At 57.7% G+C, this 18,907-nt stretch overlaps 6 protein-coding genes across 6 annotated transcripts; 4 read left to right on the plus strand and 2 right to left on the minus strand.

Moving 5' to 3' along the window:
- Positions 1 to 45: 45 nt before the first annotated feature.
- Positions 46 to 3,485, minus strand: CcaverHIS019_0311100 (uncharacterized protein; the record flags this gene model as incomplete). The annotated part of the gene is made up of 12 exons (XM_060599630.1): positions 46 to 717; positions 758 to 985; positions 1,035 to 1,090; positions 1,125 to 1,206; positions 1,244 to 1,553; positions 1,593 to 1,684; positions 1,718 to 1,857; positions 1,893 to 2,060; positions 2,106 to 2,889; positions 2,921 to 3,038; positions 3,082 to 3,364; positions 3,407 to 3,485. The coding sequence occupies 12 exons, from the start codon at positions 3,483 to 3,485 to the stop codon at positions 46 to 48; spliced, it is 3,012 nt and encodes a 1,003-aa protein (XP_060456305.1).
- Positions 3,486 to 4,684: 1,199 nt separating this feature from the next.
- Positions 4,685 to 8,141, plus strand: CcaverHIS019_0311110 (uncharacterized protein; the record flags this gene model as incomplete). The annotated part of the gene is made up of 8 exons (XM_060599631.1): positions 4,685 to 4,902; positions 4,938 to 5,998; positions 6,034 to 6,365; positions 6,404 to 6,711; positions 6,747 to 7,296; positions 7,333 to 7,626; positions 7,663 to 7,749; positions 7,794 to 8,141. 8 exons carry the CDS (start codon positions 4,685 to 4,687, stop codon positions 8,139 to 8,141), a joined length of 3,198 nt encoding a protein of 1,065 aa, XP_060456306.1.
- Positions 8,142 to 8,446: 305 nt separating this feature from the next.
- On the plus strand, positions 8,447 to 10,147 carry MSS51 (uncharacterized protein; the record flags this gene model as incomplete). The annotated part of the gene is made up of 2 exons (XM_060599632.1): positions 8,447 to 8,945; positions 9,087 to 10,147. 2 exons carry the CDS (start codon positions 8,447 to 8,449, stop codon positions 10,145 to 10,147), a joined length of 1,560 nt encoding a protein of 519 aa, XP_060456307.1.
- A 431-nt stretch (positions 10,148 to 10,578) lies between these two features.
- On the plus strand, positions 10,579 to 11,187 carry CcaverHIS019_0311130 (uncharacterized protein; the record flags this gene model as incomplete). Its single annotated transcript, XM_060599634.1, has 1 exon — positions 10,579 to 11,187. One exon carries the CDS (start codon positions 10,579 to 10,581, stop codon positions 11,185 to 11,187), a length of 609 nt encoding a protein of 202 aa, XP_060456308.1.
- A 76-nt stretch (positions 11,188 to 11,263) lies between these two features.
- Positions 11,264 to 15,992, minus strand: RAD50 (uncharacterized protein; the record flags this gene model as incomplete). Its single annotated transcript, XM_060599635.1, has 20 exons — positions 11,264 to 11,489; positions 11,524 to 11,823; positions 11,858 to 12,033; positions 12,069 to 12,560; positions 12,599 to 12,800; positions 12,838 to 13,034; positions 13,081 to 13,293; positions 13,330 to 13,459; positions 13,496 to 13,595; positions 13,631 to 13,758; positions 13,803 to 13,892; positions 13,929 to 14,242; positions 14,292 to 14,396; positions 14,434 to 14,604; positions 14,734 to 14,819; positions 14,855 to 15,080; positions 15,116 to 15,406; positions 15,540 to 15,713; positions 15,751 to 15,834; positions 15,870 to 15,992. 20 exons carry the CDS (start codon positions 15,990 to 15,992, stop codon positions 11,264 to 11,266), a joined length of 3,828 nt encoding a protein of 1,275 aa, XP_060456309.1.
- A 307-nt stretch (positions 15,993 to 16,299) lies between these two features.
- CcaverHIS019_0311150 (uncharacterized protein) lies at positions 16,300 to 18,392 on the plus strand (the record flags this gene model as incomplete). The annotated part of the gene is made up of 5 exons (XM_060599636.1): positions 16,300 to 16,409; positions 16,492 to 17,388; positions 17,432 to 17,454; positions 17,516 to 17,715; positions 18,054 to 18,392. The coding sequence occupies 5 exons, from the start codon at positions 16,300 to 16,302 to the stop codon at positions 18,390 to 18,392; spliced, it is 1,569 nt and encodes a 522-aa protein (XP_060456310.1).
- Positions 18,393 to 18,907: the final 515 nt, after the last annotated feature.

Genomic DNA, 18,907 nt, shown 5'->3' on the forward strand with positions numbered 1-18,907 from the left:
TACCAGATGTAACATGATACAGTCATTGGATACAGTGTATAAGTACTAGGCGTACTCCTCTTCTGAGAACTCGCTGGATGATGCCTCGCGCAGACTCTGCTGCTGCTTGGCTACACGGCTTCTTAACACTCGTCCGCTCGGAGCAGGTGGAGGTTGGTGATTGCGGCGTCCGTTCCGCCCTCCCGTGGGCTCAAGGTCGCCGCTATCCGCCTCGCTCTCGTCATCCTCACTAGCCTTACGCTTCAGGGAGCGTGTCGAGCGCTTCGCAGGTATCTTGATCTTCGCAGATACCTTCCTGCTGTTCGCTGTGGCTCGCTTGGGTCGCCCTGAGCGCGTGAGCGCTGGCTTGGGCTCAGGTGGTGGCGTCGGAGCCGCAGGCGTAGCAGCTTGTGATCGTATTCGGAGAGTGATTCTCGGTGTGACAGGTGCCGGAGGAGGTGGAGGCGAAACTGGTGGAGCATCTGGCTCGTGATGGCCATTCTCCTGCCCCGCATCCACCTCCATCGGCTCTGCTGCCAGTAGTTCCGCGATGCTCTGTCCCCCTCGTTTCCCTTCATGGCCGTTCTCCTCAACAACAGGCATAGCCTCAGGCGTCGGTTCGCGGACGCGGTCAACCCATGCTGATGACGCCTGTTGGTTTGCAAGCGCAATGATGGATCCAGCGGTTCGGGTCGGTTCCTGGCCAGCCCGTGCCATGGGGTTCTCGTTTTCTTCATCCTGCTGTCAGTCATCGATTCGATAGCGGGATGGAACTCACATCATCGATCTCTCCGTACTCTGCTCGCAGACGGAGGCGGACCCGGATGCCGTTCATGAGCTTGGCCCAACGCTTGAGAGCCCGCTCTTCGCGCTTGGTTCGCTCGCGTTCTTCAGCCGCAGCATTGGACTCCCAGTACGCCCCGAGGACTTCCTCCTCCTTATCCGCAGCCACAACGATGCCTGTGAGAACTGGCCGCGCGCGCTGCTTCCTGAATTCGAACGATGTCTGCCTGTTAGCCATCGGTAGCGCTAAGAGAGATTGCGTAGCAACCCACTGTTGCCTCTGCAAAGCTGACGCCCAACTTCTTGGCCACCTTCGCAATGCCCTTGTCTGAATGTCAGTCAGCCACAGCGGAGCCATTCACAAGGCAGATGGACAGCACCAGCAGGGAGCATGGTCGGGACATAGAGGTCGATGTTGCCAAACGCGTTTCGCGGGATCTGGCCCTGGAGGTCAGCTGGAAGGAATCACTTCTTGGCTTACGTCGACAATTGGTGGCGGAATGTAGAGCTCAGTCTGGTTCTCGGCGTACAGTCCCTGCTGGATAGCCTCGCCCGTCTCCTGCATTGCGAGTTCCTGTGCGCGACGCTTCTGGATCGTCACGGCGCGCTGCTTAATCCACTTCATTGGCTCTTGCCGCTCCTTCACTCGACGCCCGACACGCATCCAGTTTTCCGCAGTCCGGCACGACAGCACATTGGCACGGCGGTAAACGGGTTCGCCCTTGAACCGCCCAACCTCACGCTTAGGTTGGATCACCTCCTGCTGCTTCAGATGACGCTCGAGAACGTAACTTCTGTCAGATACATTCCAAGAGCCGAATATTTCTCACAGAGGATGGTCCTTGAAGCCAGACATGTGCTGCGGCATGCCCTCCGACGCTTGGCTGCTCTCGAGCTCGGCGTCTTCGAGGTCGTCTCGATTCTTGTCATCAGCAAGATGCTGACACATACTCACCAAACGTAGTGGACGCTGCAGGAACTCGGTGATCTCCGACCACCAGTCCGGTTCCCCTGCCCTGGCTGGAGGACGCAGCTTGCATGTCTTTGCGGCAAAGTTTCTCGCGTACCGCAGTGTGACGTCTCGTGCATAACCGTCTGAGGTCAACGGGTATTTTGGCAATTCAACTCACCTTCCTCGAATGCCACAATGTAGACTAGGCGAACTGGCCCGCTGTCAGACTGCGGCTCGTAGTGCGCCTTCTTTCGAATGATGCCGTTGACAGGGTCGACTGGCACCCAGCGCTGATCAGAACGGTTGTACACTTCCGCCCAAAACACTGGTGGCTGCGCCATCATGTCTCTCACATCAGCCTGTGTGAAAGAGATGGCCGAATTGCACTTACCTTCCTTCTTCTTGCGCTTCGGTTTGGAGCCAACAGTCTGTGGTGGCGGCTTGGGCTGTCGGAGACGGTACATGTCCGCAGGGTCCTTGGGCCTGTTGCGCCGCCACCCAGGGGGCATGTTGGTCTTCTGGGATCTTGGAGTGTCCGGGCCGGACACGCCTGGGATGGGAACTTCTTCCAGGTCGTCCTCTTGGCTGTCGGTGTAGTCTTCGCCCATCCCCTGTCGGAGAGCATTGCTGCGTGCCCGGCTCCCCGCGCCCTTTTTCTTAGGCACCACCTTCTCAGCCCGCCACGGCACAGCCTGGATGCTGACGATCAGTCGAGCACCGAGGCCACAAGCTCGTGCAAGAGCAACGAAGAGCTGCGCGGAAATGTCGCGTGAACCCTCCTGCTGGAGTGCCTTCTTGGCCAGAGAGTTGACCGAGCGCAAGCGCTCACCGCCGAGCTCCTCTTCGAGCCTCGCAAGGATCGGGTCCTCCATCGCCTTGCCTTTGCCCCTCTTCTTCTGGGGCGTCTCGACTTTCTTCGAGAACACGCCCCCGAGGATGTCACTGCGCGAGAGTCGAGGCATCCTCTCAATGATTTCCTGCACGTCGTCCCACGAACGCGCGCGGAGGCCAAGCAGGGGATCCGAGATGTCGAAGAAGTCGTGCGACCACCACGTCACAAGCTCTTGCAGCGCATCAAGGAATAGCCGGTTGCGCTGCGCGCGGTCGGGAAAGCGCTTGGGCGAGACGACCAAATCTGCGGCGAGTCGGAGTGGACACAGGGAGAGGAGGCGACACTTGCGTTAGTCAGCTCACGCACAGGCCTACCTGTAAGAGCTCATCGGACACCCAGTTGTTTCGTATCCTTGCTGACGCTAGAAGGGCGATGACATGCAGCTTGTGGATCTCGAGGCGTACAGCACGGTCCCTGGCGGTGATGGGCTTCCTGTATGTCAGCAGATGTCCTCGATATTAAAGGCACGACTCACTTGCGCATCGCCATTGCAATCCGCTTGGCCTTCTCCTCCTCTGTCTCCCCTCCTATCTCTAACCGGATGACCTGGTTGTCATCCTCCTCGTCGGTGTCTGGATATCCACCTTCCCCGGCACTGGTGCCGACGTCTGCCGGGGTGCCGGTCGCCGGAGTGCCAGGCATCGAGGCCGACGTTGCAGCTGGGATCTCAACCTCCTCAAACTCATCTTCCTCCTCATCTCCATCCTTTAGAGACGAGTGGACTGAGATGGGCGAGGTTGTGAGGTCGATGGGCATAGCTAGCATGTCAACAACAGCGCCTCGGCACAGATCTCACTCACCTCTACTCTTGCCCTTGAAATCGGCGATAGGATTTGGCGGCCTACCACGCCTCCCAGACGATGGTCCAGAGCGACTCATTATGAGTGAAGATGCAAAGATGCAATCTCCGACGGTGCAAGCATGCGCAGTTAGTAGTGGTGAAGGTGGTTATGAGTGAAGGTGATTATGAGTGGAGGTGAGTCAACCGGAGATGGAGAAGTGGAGGCCGAGGACTCGATTTCCTTCCGTCACAACAGTTGCCATCCAGCTAATACAGTATTATAATTATTGGAGCCTCACTTGGATATTGCTATGGTGGTACTTCTTGTTCCTCTACACCTCTTCTATGCATTCCTACTCTACTCAGAAGTGCCACCACAAGTCGATTGCTTAAGGGGCTTTAGATGTTCTGGGATGTAAAACCACTGGCTACGGGAGTCCCAGTGTCAGTATCTTTTGGTACACCGCCTTCTTTGGAGAATTTAGCAGATCGTTGCTCGCATCAGTATCCAGACAGAGTTTATCCGTGGGCCGTGGGGCGGTGGACTTTGCTTTCTACTTGGAACAAACGCGTTCAACAATCGCCAATCGTCACCAACGTTTAACGCTCCAAGTGTATTTGCTGTAACCAGTTGATAGTACTATCCCCCAGCCTCGGTAAAGGCACGATTTCAAGCCAATACGCCGGTACGCCGATTAACACACCGTTTCATTTTTACCTCTCTGTTTAGATTGTTGTCTCCTACGAGATCCGAGATTCCAAGTTCTTTCCAACGAGTGACTAGTCCACTTTAACTGTCCTGAGTATATAGATCGAGTTCTCATGTCGTCTGTGCGTCTCACCACCCCTTGTTCTCTCGTCAATTGGAATATCATGGAATCTAATACGAGTCATTAATTTTGAAATGTAAGATTACCTTTTCAGCGGAGTTCAGCGGAGTTGATTGGAAATGTCCGCCAACTGCCGATAGGCGTTGGTCACTTTATGAGTTGTCACACCCCTTCCGTCCATACTTTGCATTACACACACCTTCCCTGTTGCGACCCTCTCGGACAATCAACGACGCAACAGCGTACAGCCCCACCAGTCTATGCTACCAGCATTGCGCTCTAGGAAGCTCCATCTTCCACGCACCTTCCTCCAGGCCTCGCCCACAGCCCGTCTCTCGCTCGCTCCTCGGCTGTCCAGGTCATCCTCGACCTCTCGCACACCTAGCCCCCGTAACGCTACTTCACTCCGCCACGCCCACACTTCTACATTACCCATTACCCCTTCCCCTCATTTTATTGTCAACACCATGCCCTCGACCTCAGCCTACTCCCGTGACTACGGCAACTTCAAGCTCCTTCAGAGCCTCGACCTCAAGTATGCGCCCGTCACAGTGTCCAAGTGGAGGAGTGAGAAGACTGGCTTGACAGTTACCCTCGGTAACCATTCGTCACCGATCACCAACGGATACTTTGTCATCGCCTCCGAGATCTTTGACGACACTGGGCGGCCCCATACCCTCGAACAGTGAGTTGCATCGGTAGATCCAATATTAACCGCAGCCTCATCTTCCTCGGATCCCAGCGCTACCCCTACAAGGGTGTTCTGGACAACCTCGCCAACCGTGCCGGCTCCAACGGCACCAACGCGTGGACTGCGAATGACCACACCGCGTACACAATCAACACGGCTGGTTCGACTGGCTTCCTCAACGTCCTGCCCGTGTTCGTGGACCACATCCTCCACGCCACGATGACCGACGCTGGCTTCGTCACTGAGATCCACCACATCAACAGTGAGGGGGAGGACGCCGGTGTCGTGTACTCTGAGATGCAGGGGCGCGAGAACACTTCTTACGACCGCATGGCTCTCGAGCTGCAGCGCACTCTCTACCCCACCACCTCTGCATACCGCAGCGAGACGGGTGGTCTGCTCAAGGCTCTCCGTGTTCTCACTGTCGAGCAGATCCGCGAATACCACGGCAAGTACTACGTGCCCTACAACCTCAACCTCCACATTGACGGCGGCGTCGACGTGGAGGCCCTCTTCAAGGTTCTCAACGAGACTGTCGAACCCATGATCCTCGAGAACAAGGACGCCCAGGCGAATGGCACCTTTGAGCCTCCTGCTGGCTGGAAGCGCCCCTTCATGGAGACGACCACTGCCAAGCCTAACTCTATCACTGAGTCGGTGGTCAAGACCGTCGAGTTCATGGAGGAGGACGAGTCGGTTGGTGAGCTCTTCATCACCTACCTCGGGCCGAAGCCCACCGACTTCCTCGAGGGCACTGCGCTTGACATCCTTGGCAGTTACCTCACGTACTCTGCCACGTCGCCTCTGCAGAAGGAGTTCATCGAGATTGTCGAGCCATACGCCACCAGCGTCTACCTATACGGCGAGAGCCGCGTCAACGCTGGAGAGCACGTAGTCATGTTCGGTGACGTGCCGACGAAGCACCTGAACGAGCTGCCCAAGCTCTTCTTCGACAAGCTCAAGCGCATCGTCAAGGAGGAGGGCATTGACATGACCCGCATGGCATCGATCCTGCGTCGCGAAAGGCGTGCGATGCTCAACCGCATGGAAACTTCGGTCTCGAGCGTCCTCGCGGACGTTGTCATCCAAGGTGAGCTTGGCTCATGTTCCGTAACTAACCAACAGACTTCCTGTACGGTAACGAAGACGGCAAGGACCTTCCCGAGGCTTTCGACGAGCTGAAGGACTTTACAATCCTTGAGTCGTGGACGGCCGAACAGTGGGCTGCTCTCCTTGACAAGTGGTACGCCTCCGCACCGTCCATTGGAATGATCGGCAAGCCGTCAGCGAAGCTCGCGCACGAGGTCGAGGCATCGGACAAGAAGCGCATCGCCGAGCAGAAGGAGAAGCTTGGCGAGGACGGACTGAAGAAGCTTAAGGAGAAGCTCGAGTGGGCGCAGAAGGAGAGCGACAAGCCCATCCCGTCGGAGATGCTTACGGTCTTCCCGACCGTCAAGGTGAGATGCACCACGCTGCATCAGACAACTGACATAAGCCCTCGGAGCTCTCCTGGATCCCCGTTGAGACTGCGATCAACAATGCCAAGAACGGTAACGCCAAGTCCGACAGTGGTGACGTCCAGCGCTACATTGACGCCGACGGCGTGACTCTCCCCTACGAGGCCCATTTTGCAGACGTCAAATCCAACTTCGTCAGCGTTGGCGTGCTCTTCGACACGGCCAAGTTGCCTCAGGAGCTCATGCCGTACATGGCGCTGCTCCAAGTCTGCCTGTTTAACCTTGGCATCAAGCGCCCGGACGGAACTGAGCTCAACTACGAGGAGGTTATCAACCAGCTCAACGAGTTAGTGTTGCTCTGCGGGGTGATGCTCACACCAGCTTCACGGTCAGCTCTGGATCCAAGTTCTCAGTCCGTTCGTGCTTCTCGGAGGCGTTCTCGGTCTTCATCAAGGCTGAGAAGTCTCAGTACGCCGAGGCCATCTCTTGGCTCCGCGATGTTCTCCTTTACTCCGTGTTCACTAAGGAGCGTCTGGAGGTCCTCATTGCGAAGGAGCTCCAGAACCTTCCCGCTCAGAAGCGTGACGGTGACCAGGTCGCGCGCGAGTGGTGCAACCGTCTCTGCTTCGACGTTGAGAAGTCGACATCCGAGGCGGCGTCGCTTCTGAACCAGCTCGAGTTCATTCCCCGTATCTCAGAGGAGCTCAAGGAGTCGCCCGACAAGGTCATTAAGGCAATGGAGACTCTCATCCAAAAGGTCGTGGACCCGAGCGTGATGCGTGTCAACGTGCACGGTGATATTAAGGGTCTCTCGGAGCCGCGGTCTACCCTCGCCAAGGCCTTCCTCCCCGTGAAGGAGGCAGTCTCCCTTGACCCACTCTCCACCTCGGCGGCGACGCTCACTGAACTCGGCAAGGCGCCCTCAAAGAAAGTGAGCTGACTGAAATACGAAGGAGGCTAATAGCAGCTCGTCGTTGTCCCTATGGCGTCTATCGAAGGCTCGTACTCGTCGCACGCGGCCAAGGGCCCGCGCGGGTGGGACCACCCGGATGTTCCTGCCCTCAGTGTCGCCCAGTCGGTGCTTAACGCCATGGAGTCGTATCTCTGGAAGTCGATCCGTGGCGCAGGTCTCGCGTACGGTGCCCACGTAACGATCGACCAGGAGTCGGGCTTCGTTGGCTTCCGCGTGTACCGTTCGCCGAACGCGATGACGGCGTTCAAGGAGGCCGGCAGGATCATGCGCACGATCGCGGACGGGACAGTGAGCCTATGGCTCTAAAGGGTTTGCTGACAGCAGATGGAGCTGGATGAGAACGTCATTGACGCGGCCAAGGCGAGCATGGTCTTCGCGTACGCCCAGAAGTCAGAGACGGTTGGCGCGGCTGTGAGTCGAGCACCTGGTAACCGAAGCTCTAAAGCTGACACCAGGCCACGACCGCATACGTTGACGAGGTGCTCAAGGGCATTGGCAAGGACTGGAGCCAGCGCATGCTCGCTGAGATCCCTCAGGTCACGAGGGAGGACATCCGCGCAGCGATCGGAAAGTACTACGTCCCGCTCTTCGACCCTGCGACGTCCATCGGTGCCGTGACCGTCAACGTCGGCAAGGCGGACGAGGTCGAGTCCGGCTTCAAGGAGCTCGGATTCGAGACTGAACGTCACGAGCTACCGAAGCTCGGTGCTGACGACTCGGACATGAATGGATCGGAGGGGAGCGAATCTGGCAGCGAGTCCGGGAGTGAGGGCGAGCCGATGGAGGACGTGCGCAGCCCTTAGACGTGCTGGGATTTATACACTTGGTGACATTATATCATGGCATACGGTATCGGGCATGACACAGCACGCAACGTCAGCTCAACTCGACGACCCTTGTCGAATACTTATACTTTCAAATAGCCATTAGCGTCAAAAATATTAGGACCGTGTAATAATACCCTTGTCCTAATTAGGGTCGCGTGGGGCGACGTAGGTGGAGGCCACGTGACCGGATTCGGAGTCCGAAGTTGACCGCTGTCCAAGAGTTCGCAGACGACATCTGATCTCGATCTCGGTCTCAACCTCCCACTTTTTACTCTACAACCATGCGCCCGGCCTCTAGCCGAGTCCTGCTGCGCACCGCGCGCCGACCGCTTTCCGTCCCTCTTCTCCGTGCGCCCGTTGCAGCCCCTCCCTCTCCGGCACCATTGCTGGCGGCTCTGCAGACGCGTTCTTTCTTCGGTCTGTTCGGCAAGAAGAAGAAGACCTCCGGACAATTCGAATTCGTACCCGAGCCGACCGTAATCTTGGAGCAGGACGACCTGTTCCACCCGCTCTCCAAGTCGCCGTTCAAGGAACTGCGGGAAAAGGGCGAGCGCATCAGCACCTATGCCATCTGTCCCGTGAGCTACGAAAAGCACCACGAGACAAAGGCGGTCAAATACGAGTGCCCGGACTGCGGATTCCCGACGCACGCGAGCCGCGAGCGCTGGGAGGAGGGCCACGAGGAGCACGCCGAGTCGTGTCCTCGTCTCCGCGAGGTCAACGAGGACGAGCACGACCTGCGTTCGGGTCGGCGTGTCGTTGAGTACGAGAATATGCCTAGTGAGTGTTTAGGGGCCGCGGTGGAGCTAGCGCGAGAGGTGAGGTTGTGCGTGTAGCCGCCTCTGCTGGAGCTATGCTGTCTCGGGTGATAGTTTGCGGGTTCCGGACCCGCGAATGCCGTCGACGTCGAACTGATCCCAGGCATCCAGCCTTACGAGCAGGCAGTCAACCTGCAGACGTGGGACACGTTCTTCTTCACGCGCGGCTTCGTGTCGATCAACTCTCAGCGCGCGATGCGCCACGTCTCCAAGCTCCTTACATACCCGATTACGGTCATGTCGGTGCTGCACCAGAACGGACCCTTCACTGCTGGCAACGGGCGTATCACGTCTGAGGGCCGACGGTCCATGGCTGCCATCCACTCGATCCTGCACCCGCCTCCCGGTACGTCGACCGAGGACATTGACATCCGACCGATGGCGCCGTTCCGTGTTTTCCTGCTCGGCGCTCGTGGCGAGTCGACCCTCCCCGCCGATATCTGGCTGCAGCTCTCCAACGTGTTCCCCCGCACCCCGTTCAACATCTACTTTATTGGTCCGGAGGCTGGCATCCCGCTCGTCAAGGGCTCGCAGCGCCAGCACCTCAAGATGTCCGAGGATGGGTCCAAGTATGGTGTGCCGAGCTGCACGGTCAACGTGACGCCTCAGCTGCGCCTCATCTCCCTCAAGGCACCCTACGAGGCCGTGCACAACCAGCTTGGCCCCTTCGATCCGTACCAGGACGTGTTCTTTGCCTTCTCGCCCGGACTCGGCTTCCCCGACCAGAGCCTGCTCGACCCCAACAACCCGACGCCTGATGTCAAGGACGGCGAGCAGCCGCTCGTCCAGGCTCAGACGAGCTGGAAGTCGACGCTCCAGAGCATCCTCGAGACCAAGTGCGGCCTTTTCTTCACGGCCTTCTCGCCGACCGACCTCGCCCGCGACGTCTCGGCCATCTTTGGTACCCAGCCGCCCACCTCGGCACCGGGCCAGCCGTCAGAGTACCCCTCCAACGTGCAGCTGCCGACCAAGCCGATCCCGCCTATCGAGGGCGTGAGCGACGAGTTTGAGCTCATCCTCACCCCGGGCACTAACCCGTTCGCTTCGCGCAAGTGGGAGATTGCCGACTGGGACACGCGCGTCGCCGTCAAGACCAACTGGGGCATCTGGGGCATCCGCGGCAAGAAGTACGAGGTCGTCGACGCCGAGGACGAGAGGGCGTAGAGCGGTAGAGCCTACTGCCATCTCGCTACACCCATCGCAACGTATTGTAGACTTGCATGCATACCACTCTGCATTGGACTGGAGGGTGCTCTCCTGGATCCCAACTCAAGGTGGTGTCGTCAGGTCGTTTGCACCCAGGTACGCCGCCGAGCTCTCAGTCTCCAACGCTGTCAGTCACCTTGACCGGAGCGCAGTCGAGACGGGCAAGACCTCATGGTGACGTAGATGCAGAGCTCAATTAACGCCCAAGCATCAGCACTGGCCATTATCTCTGGGCGGATCGGTGCGGAAAGGAGACAGATATCGCCGTATAGTTGTGTACAGGTGGAGTCCCCGCATCGTTGCCCACCATGATACAGTACACGCGGTCCATCCTTGGCTGGCACTGACTTGCTTCCTCCACATCCCTCATCCCATCCTCAGATCCGATCATGCCCTCCGCCGACACCGCGCTCCTATGCGCGGCATCCTCTTCACCCATAGATCTCACCGCCCTCCGCACAGCCCTGGAGGCCGGCGCGGACCCCGATACGCGCGACAAGACTGGCCGTACAGCGCTCCTCATTGCGTCGCTGGCCGACGACATCCCCGCCGCCAAAGTACTTCTCGAGGCCGGTGCCTCCCCGAACGCGATGGACGAGATGAGGCAGACTCCATGGCTCGTGACCGGCGTCACGGGGAGCGTAGGGATGCTCGAGGCCATCCTCCCCTACAAGCCTGATATGAATCTCCGGAACCGGTATGGTGGGATCAGCGTGATTCCCGCTTCGGAGCGCGGACATGTTGATTACGTTAGCCGGGTGGTTCAGACTGGCATTAACGTTAATCATGTCAATCACCTGGGATGGACGGCGTTGCTGGAGGCCGTCATCCTCGGTGATGGGGGAGAGAGGCATGTTGAGATTCTCAAGATTTTACTCGACGCTGGAGCGGATCCCGGGATTAAGGACAAGGATGGGGTGAGCGCACTCAAGCACGCCCGAGAACGTGGGTATGCTGAGATGGTGCGCGTGCTCGAGGGCGCGGGTGCCCCTGAATAAAGCGACATCCGCGAGTCGTCACAATAGACTGTACATGCTCGTTCGGGTATACAAATGCACGGTATCTTGCAATCATCTAAATGCCAATGCGCTGGCGCTCCAGAACACTCTTTTGGTTCATGTCGCGCGAGACGCGCCAGTAGTAGTCGAGAACGTCCTGTGCAGCCAGGCGCTGAAGGAAACCCTCGTCGTGGGTGATGACGATAAGCTGGAAGTTGGTCTGGCGTCGCCTCTCGCGAATGATCTCGGCCAGCGCCTCCGCGAGCGCGTTGATGTTTTCCTGATCGAGGTTGGTAGTCGGCCTGTGGTTAGTAGAGTGATGGGCAAATGACTCACTCGTCCAGGGCGAGTACACCACATCCCTGGCCGAAGCTCTCGGCTAGCGCGAGGCGGATGATGATGGACGCGAGCACCTTCTGGCCGGCAGAGCAGCGGCCACGCATGTCGAGCTCGACTTGATTTTTAACCATGACAACACGATAGTTGTACGACTTGCGTGCGCTTGTGCCGTGCTCGTCGTGGTCCGACATGATGCGCAGCGTGTCAATGTCGGTACCCTGGTACGTCTTGCTCCAGAGGTGGCTGATCGTGTCGTTGATCTCGTCCATCTTGATGGAGTGGTACTTGAGAATCGCACTTGGCGTCAGTTCAGGAGAAAAAGATTGATTACTTGTCCAGCGCCTTGGCATATTTCTCGAGGTCGTTGTTCGCGACCTCACTCGTCTTGGTCTTGATGAGCTGGTCGCGATATAGCTTGTCAATGTTCTTATAATCTGAAGAGAGTGTCTTCTCCAAGCGCTTGCGCTCCTCAGCCATCTGCATGACCTGGCCAGAGCACAGTTGCCACTGATGATCAGCATGGTTGTGAAAGGGCAGCTCACTCGGTTCTGGACGTCGGTCTCCTCTTCCAACTTCTGCTTGTACTCTTGGTTGAAGCTCCGCCGATCACGAGCTGCTCCCTCGAGGTCAAGTTCGTCCATCTCCTCTTGCACTTTTTCAATTGAGCGTTCCTCTGCACGGAAGTCGAGATTGCTCTTAAGGTTGCGACGAGTGACATGCGCACGGGAGACATCCTCCTGAAGCCCACTGACCGTCTTGTCGATGGCCACGCGACGGTCGTTCGTCGCTTGGATCTCCTGGCGCATGCTTTCCAGATGCGATTCGTTCTCGCGCAGCTTGCGGTCGTTTCCCTCGGTGACGTACGCCTGGCACGAGCGGTGCTTAGACTCGAGCTCGTACAGGCTTGACTGGTATGTGCCGACCTGCATGCTGGCGCTGTCGTCCTCATCCTGCCGCTCGGTTCGGTAGCGGCCAAGTGCGTCACGCTTCTCGCGCCAGGGAGCTGATGCAGCCTGCGTTGCAACGTCGAGTTCCTGGCGTCAGCCTGCTGCCAGCGTCGAAGTATCCTCACCTTGAGCTCTCCTTGCAGCTTAGTCAGTTGAGTTTGCTGTTCCTTGAGCTGTTGCTCGTCCAACTTGCGGCGCTCCTGCTTGGAGCGGAGGTCTGTGAGTCGCATCGTCTTGCGGTGCAGGTCATCTCCAATGCTACGGATCGTGTTGAGCTTGAGTTCCTTCTCGTTAAGGGAGAAGTTGATGTCACGCTGGAGGGTTTTACTGGCGTCAGTCGAACCACTTGCCAGAGAGAACTTACATCTCGCTGGCGATCTGCTCAATCTCGCGCTGCACGTCATCGACGGTCTTGAGCGACCCAGTCGATTGGAGGTCGCGCTCCAGGCGCTGAACGCTGGCCTTGAGGTCATCAATCTCACCCACGAGACGGGTCATGATGACAGCCGCGCTCTTGATGGCGTGAAGATCGCGCACAGCAAGCTTGGTTGCCTGCACCGTCTGGCGGGTCTGGGCTATTAGAGGACGCTGGTCTTCAAGGACATACCTCATCCACCTCTACCTGCACAGTCGCGAGCTTAGCAGTGTTCGTGTCAATCTGCTGTTCCAGAACAGGGACCTCTGTCCGCTTCAGAGTCTTGGCGCGCTCGACCGATGGCTGGATAGCGCGCAGCTTGTCCAGTTGGACAGTCCATTCGTGCAAGTCGCTCTGCAGCTCTGACTGGTCCGCAGCGTTCAGCTTCTGCAAGCGGGCTTGAAGCTGCTGTCAGCATTGTCAGTCTTGCCATGAACGCACGTAAACTTGAATAGAGCCCTGCTCGCCCTCGTGGATGGCACGGTCGCAACCCATACACTTCTTCTTCGACCTGCTGGTGTCGAGGACCCTCTGGTACCACTTTTTTGCACTTTCACTGTCTGCAAGCTCGCTGGACGAGTCAGCCAAGTTCCAAACCATCACCCACTCCTTCAGGATGCCAATCTCAGTCTCGCATTCTTTGATTCCGTCGTCCACAGTAGACTGCTCTGCTTCCTGCAGGACATCGGAGACAGAACGCTCGAGCTCTACAGGTCAGCTGGAAGTCACAGGGTACACGTACTGGTAAGCTCCTCGCTCCTTGCCTTCAGGTTCTGCTTCGCGATGTTGGTGGACGCCTGGAGCTGGGACAAGGTCCGCTCGTTGGCCGCTGCCGCAGACTCGGCCTCCTGCAGCTCGCGGTCCTTGCGGCTGGACACCGTCAGCGCCATGGCAGGTCAAGGGTTGGCACATACCTAGCGGCCTGAGTCACCTTCTCCTCCATCGTCTCCGGCGTCAGGTCGGAGTTGATCAGCTCCTTGAAACGAGCCGAGTGGTTCTGAACTCTGCGATGTCAGCTCGATGAAACATCAGGTACGTACGAAGCCTCGACCTGGGCTTTCTTGGATTCCAGCTCTGAACGCTTAATGGAAAGTTGAGCACGTGTGTCCGCCTGACGGTTGAGTGCTGTCAACTCGCCGTTCAGCTTCTCGCGGGCCGCTTCCTTCTGGCCGACTGCTGAGCGGCGCTCACGCAGCTGCTCATCATAGCGGGCTTCCTGGACCTCCTGCTCCAAAGTTTCTCGGCGGGTCTCCAACGATGAAACGTCATTCTCGAGTACGCTGATATCGGCGTCGACAGAGCTGAACGAGTCAAAGCTCTGTTCCATGTTACGGATGCGGGTTTGAAGCTGACGCTGCAGGTCAGCACATTGGCTTCGATGTCCGTCCTCTCCGAATTCTCACAATCTGGTCCTCCTTGCTGGACTTCGTCGCGAGAGCAGTCGTCTTCTTGTTGGCGAGGTCGTCGAGCTCAGACTGCAGCTCACGCTCCTTGCGTAGTCCTTCAGTCTAAACATCAGCGTCGAGCCTTCTTCGGCGGACGCACTTGCAAACGCTTGAGGTCGGCTTCCGCCTTCCGAACCATTTCTTGAAGTCGGTCAACAAAGTCCATGACCTTTGCATCTTCCAGCGAGCTGTAGTCATAACCAGGGATGTTACAAGTCTTGGACAGCTCGCGCACTGACGTCTCGCGCTCGCGAACGTTCCGCTCGTACGTCTAGGACGTCAGTCACGTGAGGCTGTAGCCACTTGCCTTGCGGTTTGTACGCAGCTCGCCCTGGGTGCTGAGAAGGTTGCGTTCTCGCCGACGAAGCTCATCGAGGGCCTCGTCCTCCTTGTCGCGCACCTCGATCTGCTGGTCGCGCTTGCCCTCAATGGACTTGAGGTGCGTTTCGAAGTTCTGGAACTTGTGCATGAGCTCCTCGGTGGTGTCTGATGGTCAGCTGCATGAGGAGCCCCATGCTCACCGTTCAGGACAGTCATACCATCCATCATGCGATCACGGTTAGCCATGAGCATTTCTTTGCGCGCGATGAGACTATCATGACGCTCAAAGATGTGCTGGAACGCTGTGGATCTTTTATACAACGCCTCGTTGTCCTTCTTCAGGACGTGGAAACGAGACTTCAGCTCCTCAGCCTCTGTCGTCCTCGAGTTCTCCTTGGCGACCATTCCGTCATGATCTTGGCGCATCTGGGATTATCAGCAGATTCCGGTACAAGGCTCACACGCTGCGCCCGGTCCTTGTCATTCTTGAGAAACTTGAGGCGTTCCATATCGACCTTGATCTCGGCAGTGCGCTCCTTCCTCAGAGCCTTGATATTGTCCACAGCCTTGGTGTACTTTGTCGCCTCGAAGATGTCGTCGAACTTCTTCTTGAGAGCGGCTGGCTCGGCAAGTGGCCAGTTGGAGTCTTCCTGGTGGCAGAAGATGACGTTCTCCAAGATGGCCTTAGAGACACCGAGTAAGAGTGGGACCTCTTCGTCCAGCTCTGAGCACTTGGTGGAGATGGTGTTACGCTGTTGTCAGCTTCGAACAAACCCAGGCCAGCTGGGGCTGCTTCTCATGGCACTGTGGTGGCTTATTGGCTGCCACCGCTGTCACACCCTCGTCCCACATTTCTTCCCTCGTACGAGACACGCAGTCACGTACCTTTCCTGATGCCCCACCGTCATCCTTGGCCAATAATCCCTCAAGCGTCTTCATCGTAAGGGCACCCGTCTTCTTCGTGGTGACTTGGAGACTGCGAGTGACAGTCATGCGCTCGCGGTTGACGTTCCAGAAGCGCAGGCGGACCTGAGCCTTCACTTCCTTCTCGTTGGCCATCTGCGTGTCAGATCGCGGTTACTCTGATGGAGCGGACCTTGGGGTCGTGGACGAATGCGCCGCCCTTGGTGTTCGGGGGGAGGTCACCGGTCGTCGCATACTTAAGACACTCGATGACGGTCTTGGAGTCAGTATCTGCGGCGAGAAACAACCAACCGTCTTGCCACTACCATTGTGCCCAACGATGACAGTGAGGGGCGAGTAGAACTCGATCACTTGGACATGTTTGTCGTCGAAAGAGCGGATACCGCGTATGGCGAGCTTGTTAAGGGACGCCATGACGCGCGGCAGAGCTTGGGACGCTCAAATCCACGGGTAGAGTCTGTTTGAGAGAGAGACAGAGATGACAGAGATGACAGATGAGGAGGAAGGATGAATAGGCGATGGGTACAGTCACCGAGTCCGCTGGGCGGGACGCGTCACGGAACCAAATAGACTTGTGATTCCCCGCCTCTACCCCACACTCCTGGCCAGGGATGATGGCACTTGCGTCGACTGTCGTCCAAGCACTCTTATCCTCCTCTTCAACACATCTCTCCATGATCGTCAATCTCCCATTCTGACTACCCTCCACCAACCCCGAATAATGGTCTCTACTCAACCTCCCAACCTGCAGGTCGAGACCGGCGGCCCTGCCGCCCCCGAGCCAACGGCCTCTCACCCTCACACGTCACTTCTCGACCTCCCGGATGAGCTGTGAGCTACCCCGTCCCGCACCAGCCCATGTGGTCCTGCGGTGTCTCACACGCCGCATGTGCTTTTGTACTGACTCCTGCAGTCTTTTGCGAATCCTGGCCGAGCTCCCAGCCAAGGCTGGCGAATTGATGACAACCTCACGCGTGTGCAGACGCCTCCATGGCATTGCGCAGGAACAGGTGCTGTGGGCGCACCTGTTCCACGCGGCTGGCTTTCGATTGGCGCCAGAGTATGCCAGCCGCGCTGTCGCGACCACGACACCACCAGGCACATGGGAGGATGGTGAATATGCCCCTGCAGCGCCAGAGAGACAATCGCTCCTCAGCCCCGCCAAGTGGCTCGCGTACGTGTACGATTTGCTGTGGCCCGCAGACCTCCCGCAGCCAGGCACATGTGAGGACATGGAAGACGGCGTGCTCGTCCACTATCCCACGTTGTTCCGCGCACGTTGCGCCATTGCAGACGAGATGAAAGCGCGAGGGCCGCACCACGTCTACGCCAACCCGAATGCCGATGTTGGGAGCGACCAAGACGACGACGCACCCCTCGCGCAGGCGGATGACATGCTCATCGCACCAAACCACATTTGGATGCTTACCGAGCACACCGCCAAGGTTTACTCGGTGCGCGTGCACGGATCGTGGGTCATCTCAGCCAGCCGCGATCGGAGTGTCAAGTTGTGGCACCTGCCAGCCATCCCTTGTGACGGAACCAAGATCGCGCACGGTCCGTCGCTTGCCGCATCGGCAGAGGGACACGAGGGGAGCGTCCTCGCCCTGGATTTCAAGGTTGCTGACGCCACCACTGGCAAGGGATTTATGGTTACGGGCTCGAGCGACATGACGGCAAAAGTGTGGGAGATTGACTGGGGGAGCGGCGAGAACGGCGAGGGGACGAGTGCTCGTGTTGTGTGTGACCTGCTGGGGGCGGCAGACCGCATTGCAGCCGTCGCGTTCACAGACGAATTCATCATCACAGGGTAAGTGTGCTGTGGCTGATTACGGGTTGTAGCTGACGATCAGCTCACACGATCACCAGTTGCGCAGTGAGTCTACCAACAAAGTCACAGCGCGCCTAGCTAACCTTTGTCTACGACCGAGAAGCAGTGTACACGAACGAGAGTGTGTCCCCATTGCGTACCGTCGAGGTTGGGCCGGTGTGCGGCATTGCGCTCAGCTCTCGAGGACTGCCACGAGCCGCTGTCGCGACGACCGAGGGTCGTTGGGCAATCATCGACCTGAGCACAGGCGAACGCCTTTTGCGAGGTGGCGAGGGTGAAGACGGTTACGGGTGTATCGTGTGGGTGGTGAGTTACTTCTCCTTGCCGATCCGTGAGATTTGGGGCGAGTTGCGTTCATCCTAAGGGAGAGGACGGAACTATGCTTGCGCTTGGACATGTGCCATTGAAGAGTGCGTCCCTGCCCTCGCATCCATTCGGCTTTGTCCGTTACCTGGCGCCCGTCGTTTTGAATGGTTTTCACGGCAAGTGGCCAATTGGTCAAGCATGCCCTTGATTCTGGCGCCCTTCCCCCTCCAGGATCCAGGACCGTCAACACTCCCAATGCCTGGTGTCGTATCGAGCATCACCCAGCATCTCCCAGAGGAGGCGTCAACTAAAGTTTCTCCCTATATCACTAACCCCAGGACGACTACATCCTCACAGGTGCCGAGGCGGGCAAGACGATCCTCTACTCGGGATTGTACGCTCACCGGATGCGGACGTACCGCGGCCCCAAGAAAAGACTTATGCGCGCAGCGTACCTCGATATGGCAAACAATACGATCCTGAGTGCTGGACACGATGGGCACATTCACTTTACCGATCTCGACAGCTGGGAGCATTACCGCAGCTACGAGCTCGGCGGGGCGCCCATCTTCGGAATGGATGTCGACGGTCTCAACCTCGTCTTTGGGACAGGCGACGGTGCCGTCGGGTTCGTACTGTATGGAAACGGGCTGCCGTACGCTGGCATGTTTGTTTGACCCGCCTGGCAGACTAGATATCGTACATACGTATTCGTATACTGTGAAGACGAGCCTGTACCGCTCTCATGTATTCATGTGCAAGCTAGCTGCTCAGGCTGAGACGATGTTGTGTTGGTCGATCTGGCAGACGCTATCAATGCCACGCCGTGACTTCACTACATCGGCGCGCAATTGGGATAGCGGTGCACATTCAGCCAACTAGAAGCGAGAACTCAGCCCGCTTCGACCTGTGATCCTTGATGAAATCGCATGAAGAATGGGCCACGGTGTACGTATAGGTTTGCACGTACAGGATTCCTGTAAGATATCGACAAACACACGCACACCGACAATCCTGCGACGATCGTACTTGGCCAGAGGGTACAGGAGTAGAGGAGCGTAGGGAGATGGAAGCTGGAGGTTACAGGTGAGAAGCCAGGCTCACTCGACCCACTTAACCCTACAACAACAAACACATTTTGATGTCAACCAATGTTTGAGGATGGGGCTGGAGTGATAAGTCTAGTACAGTA

The sequence above is a fragment of the Cutaneotrichosporon cavernicola genome, assembly GCF_030864355.1.
Source record: "Cutaneotrichosporon cavernicola HIS019 DNA, chromosome: 3".
NCBI classification, from domain to species: Eukaryota; Fungi; Basidiomycota; class Tremellomycetes; order Trichosporonales; family Trichosporonaceae; genus Cutaneotrichosporon; species Cutaneotrichosporon cavernicola.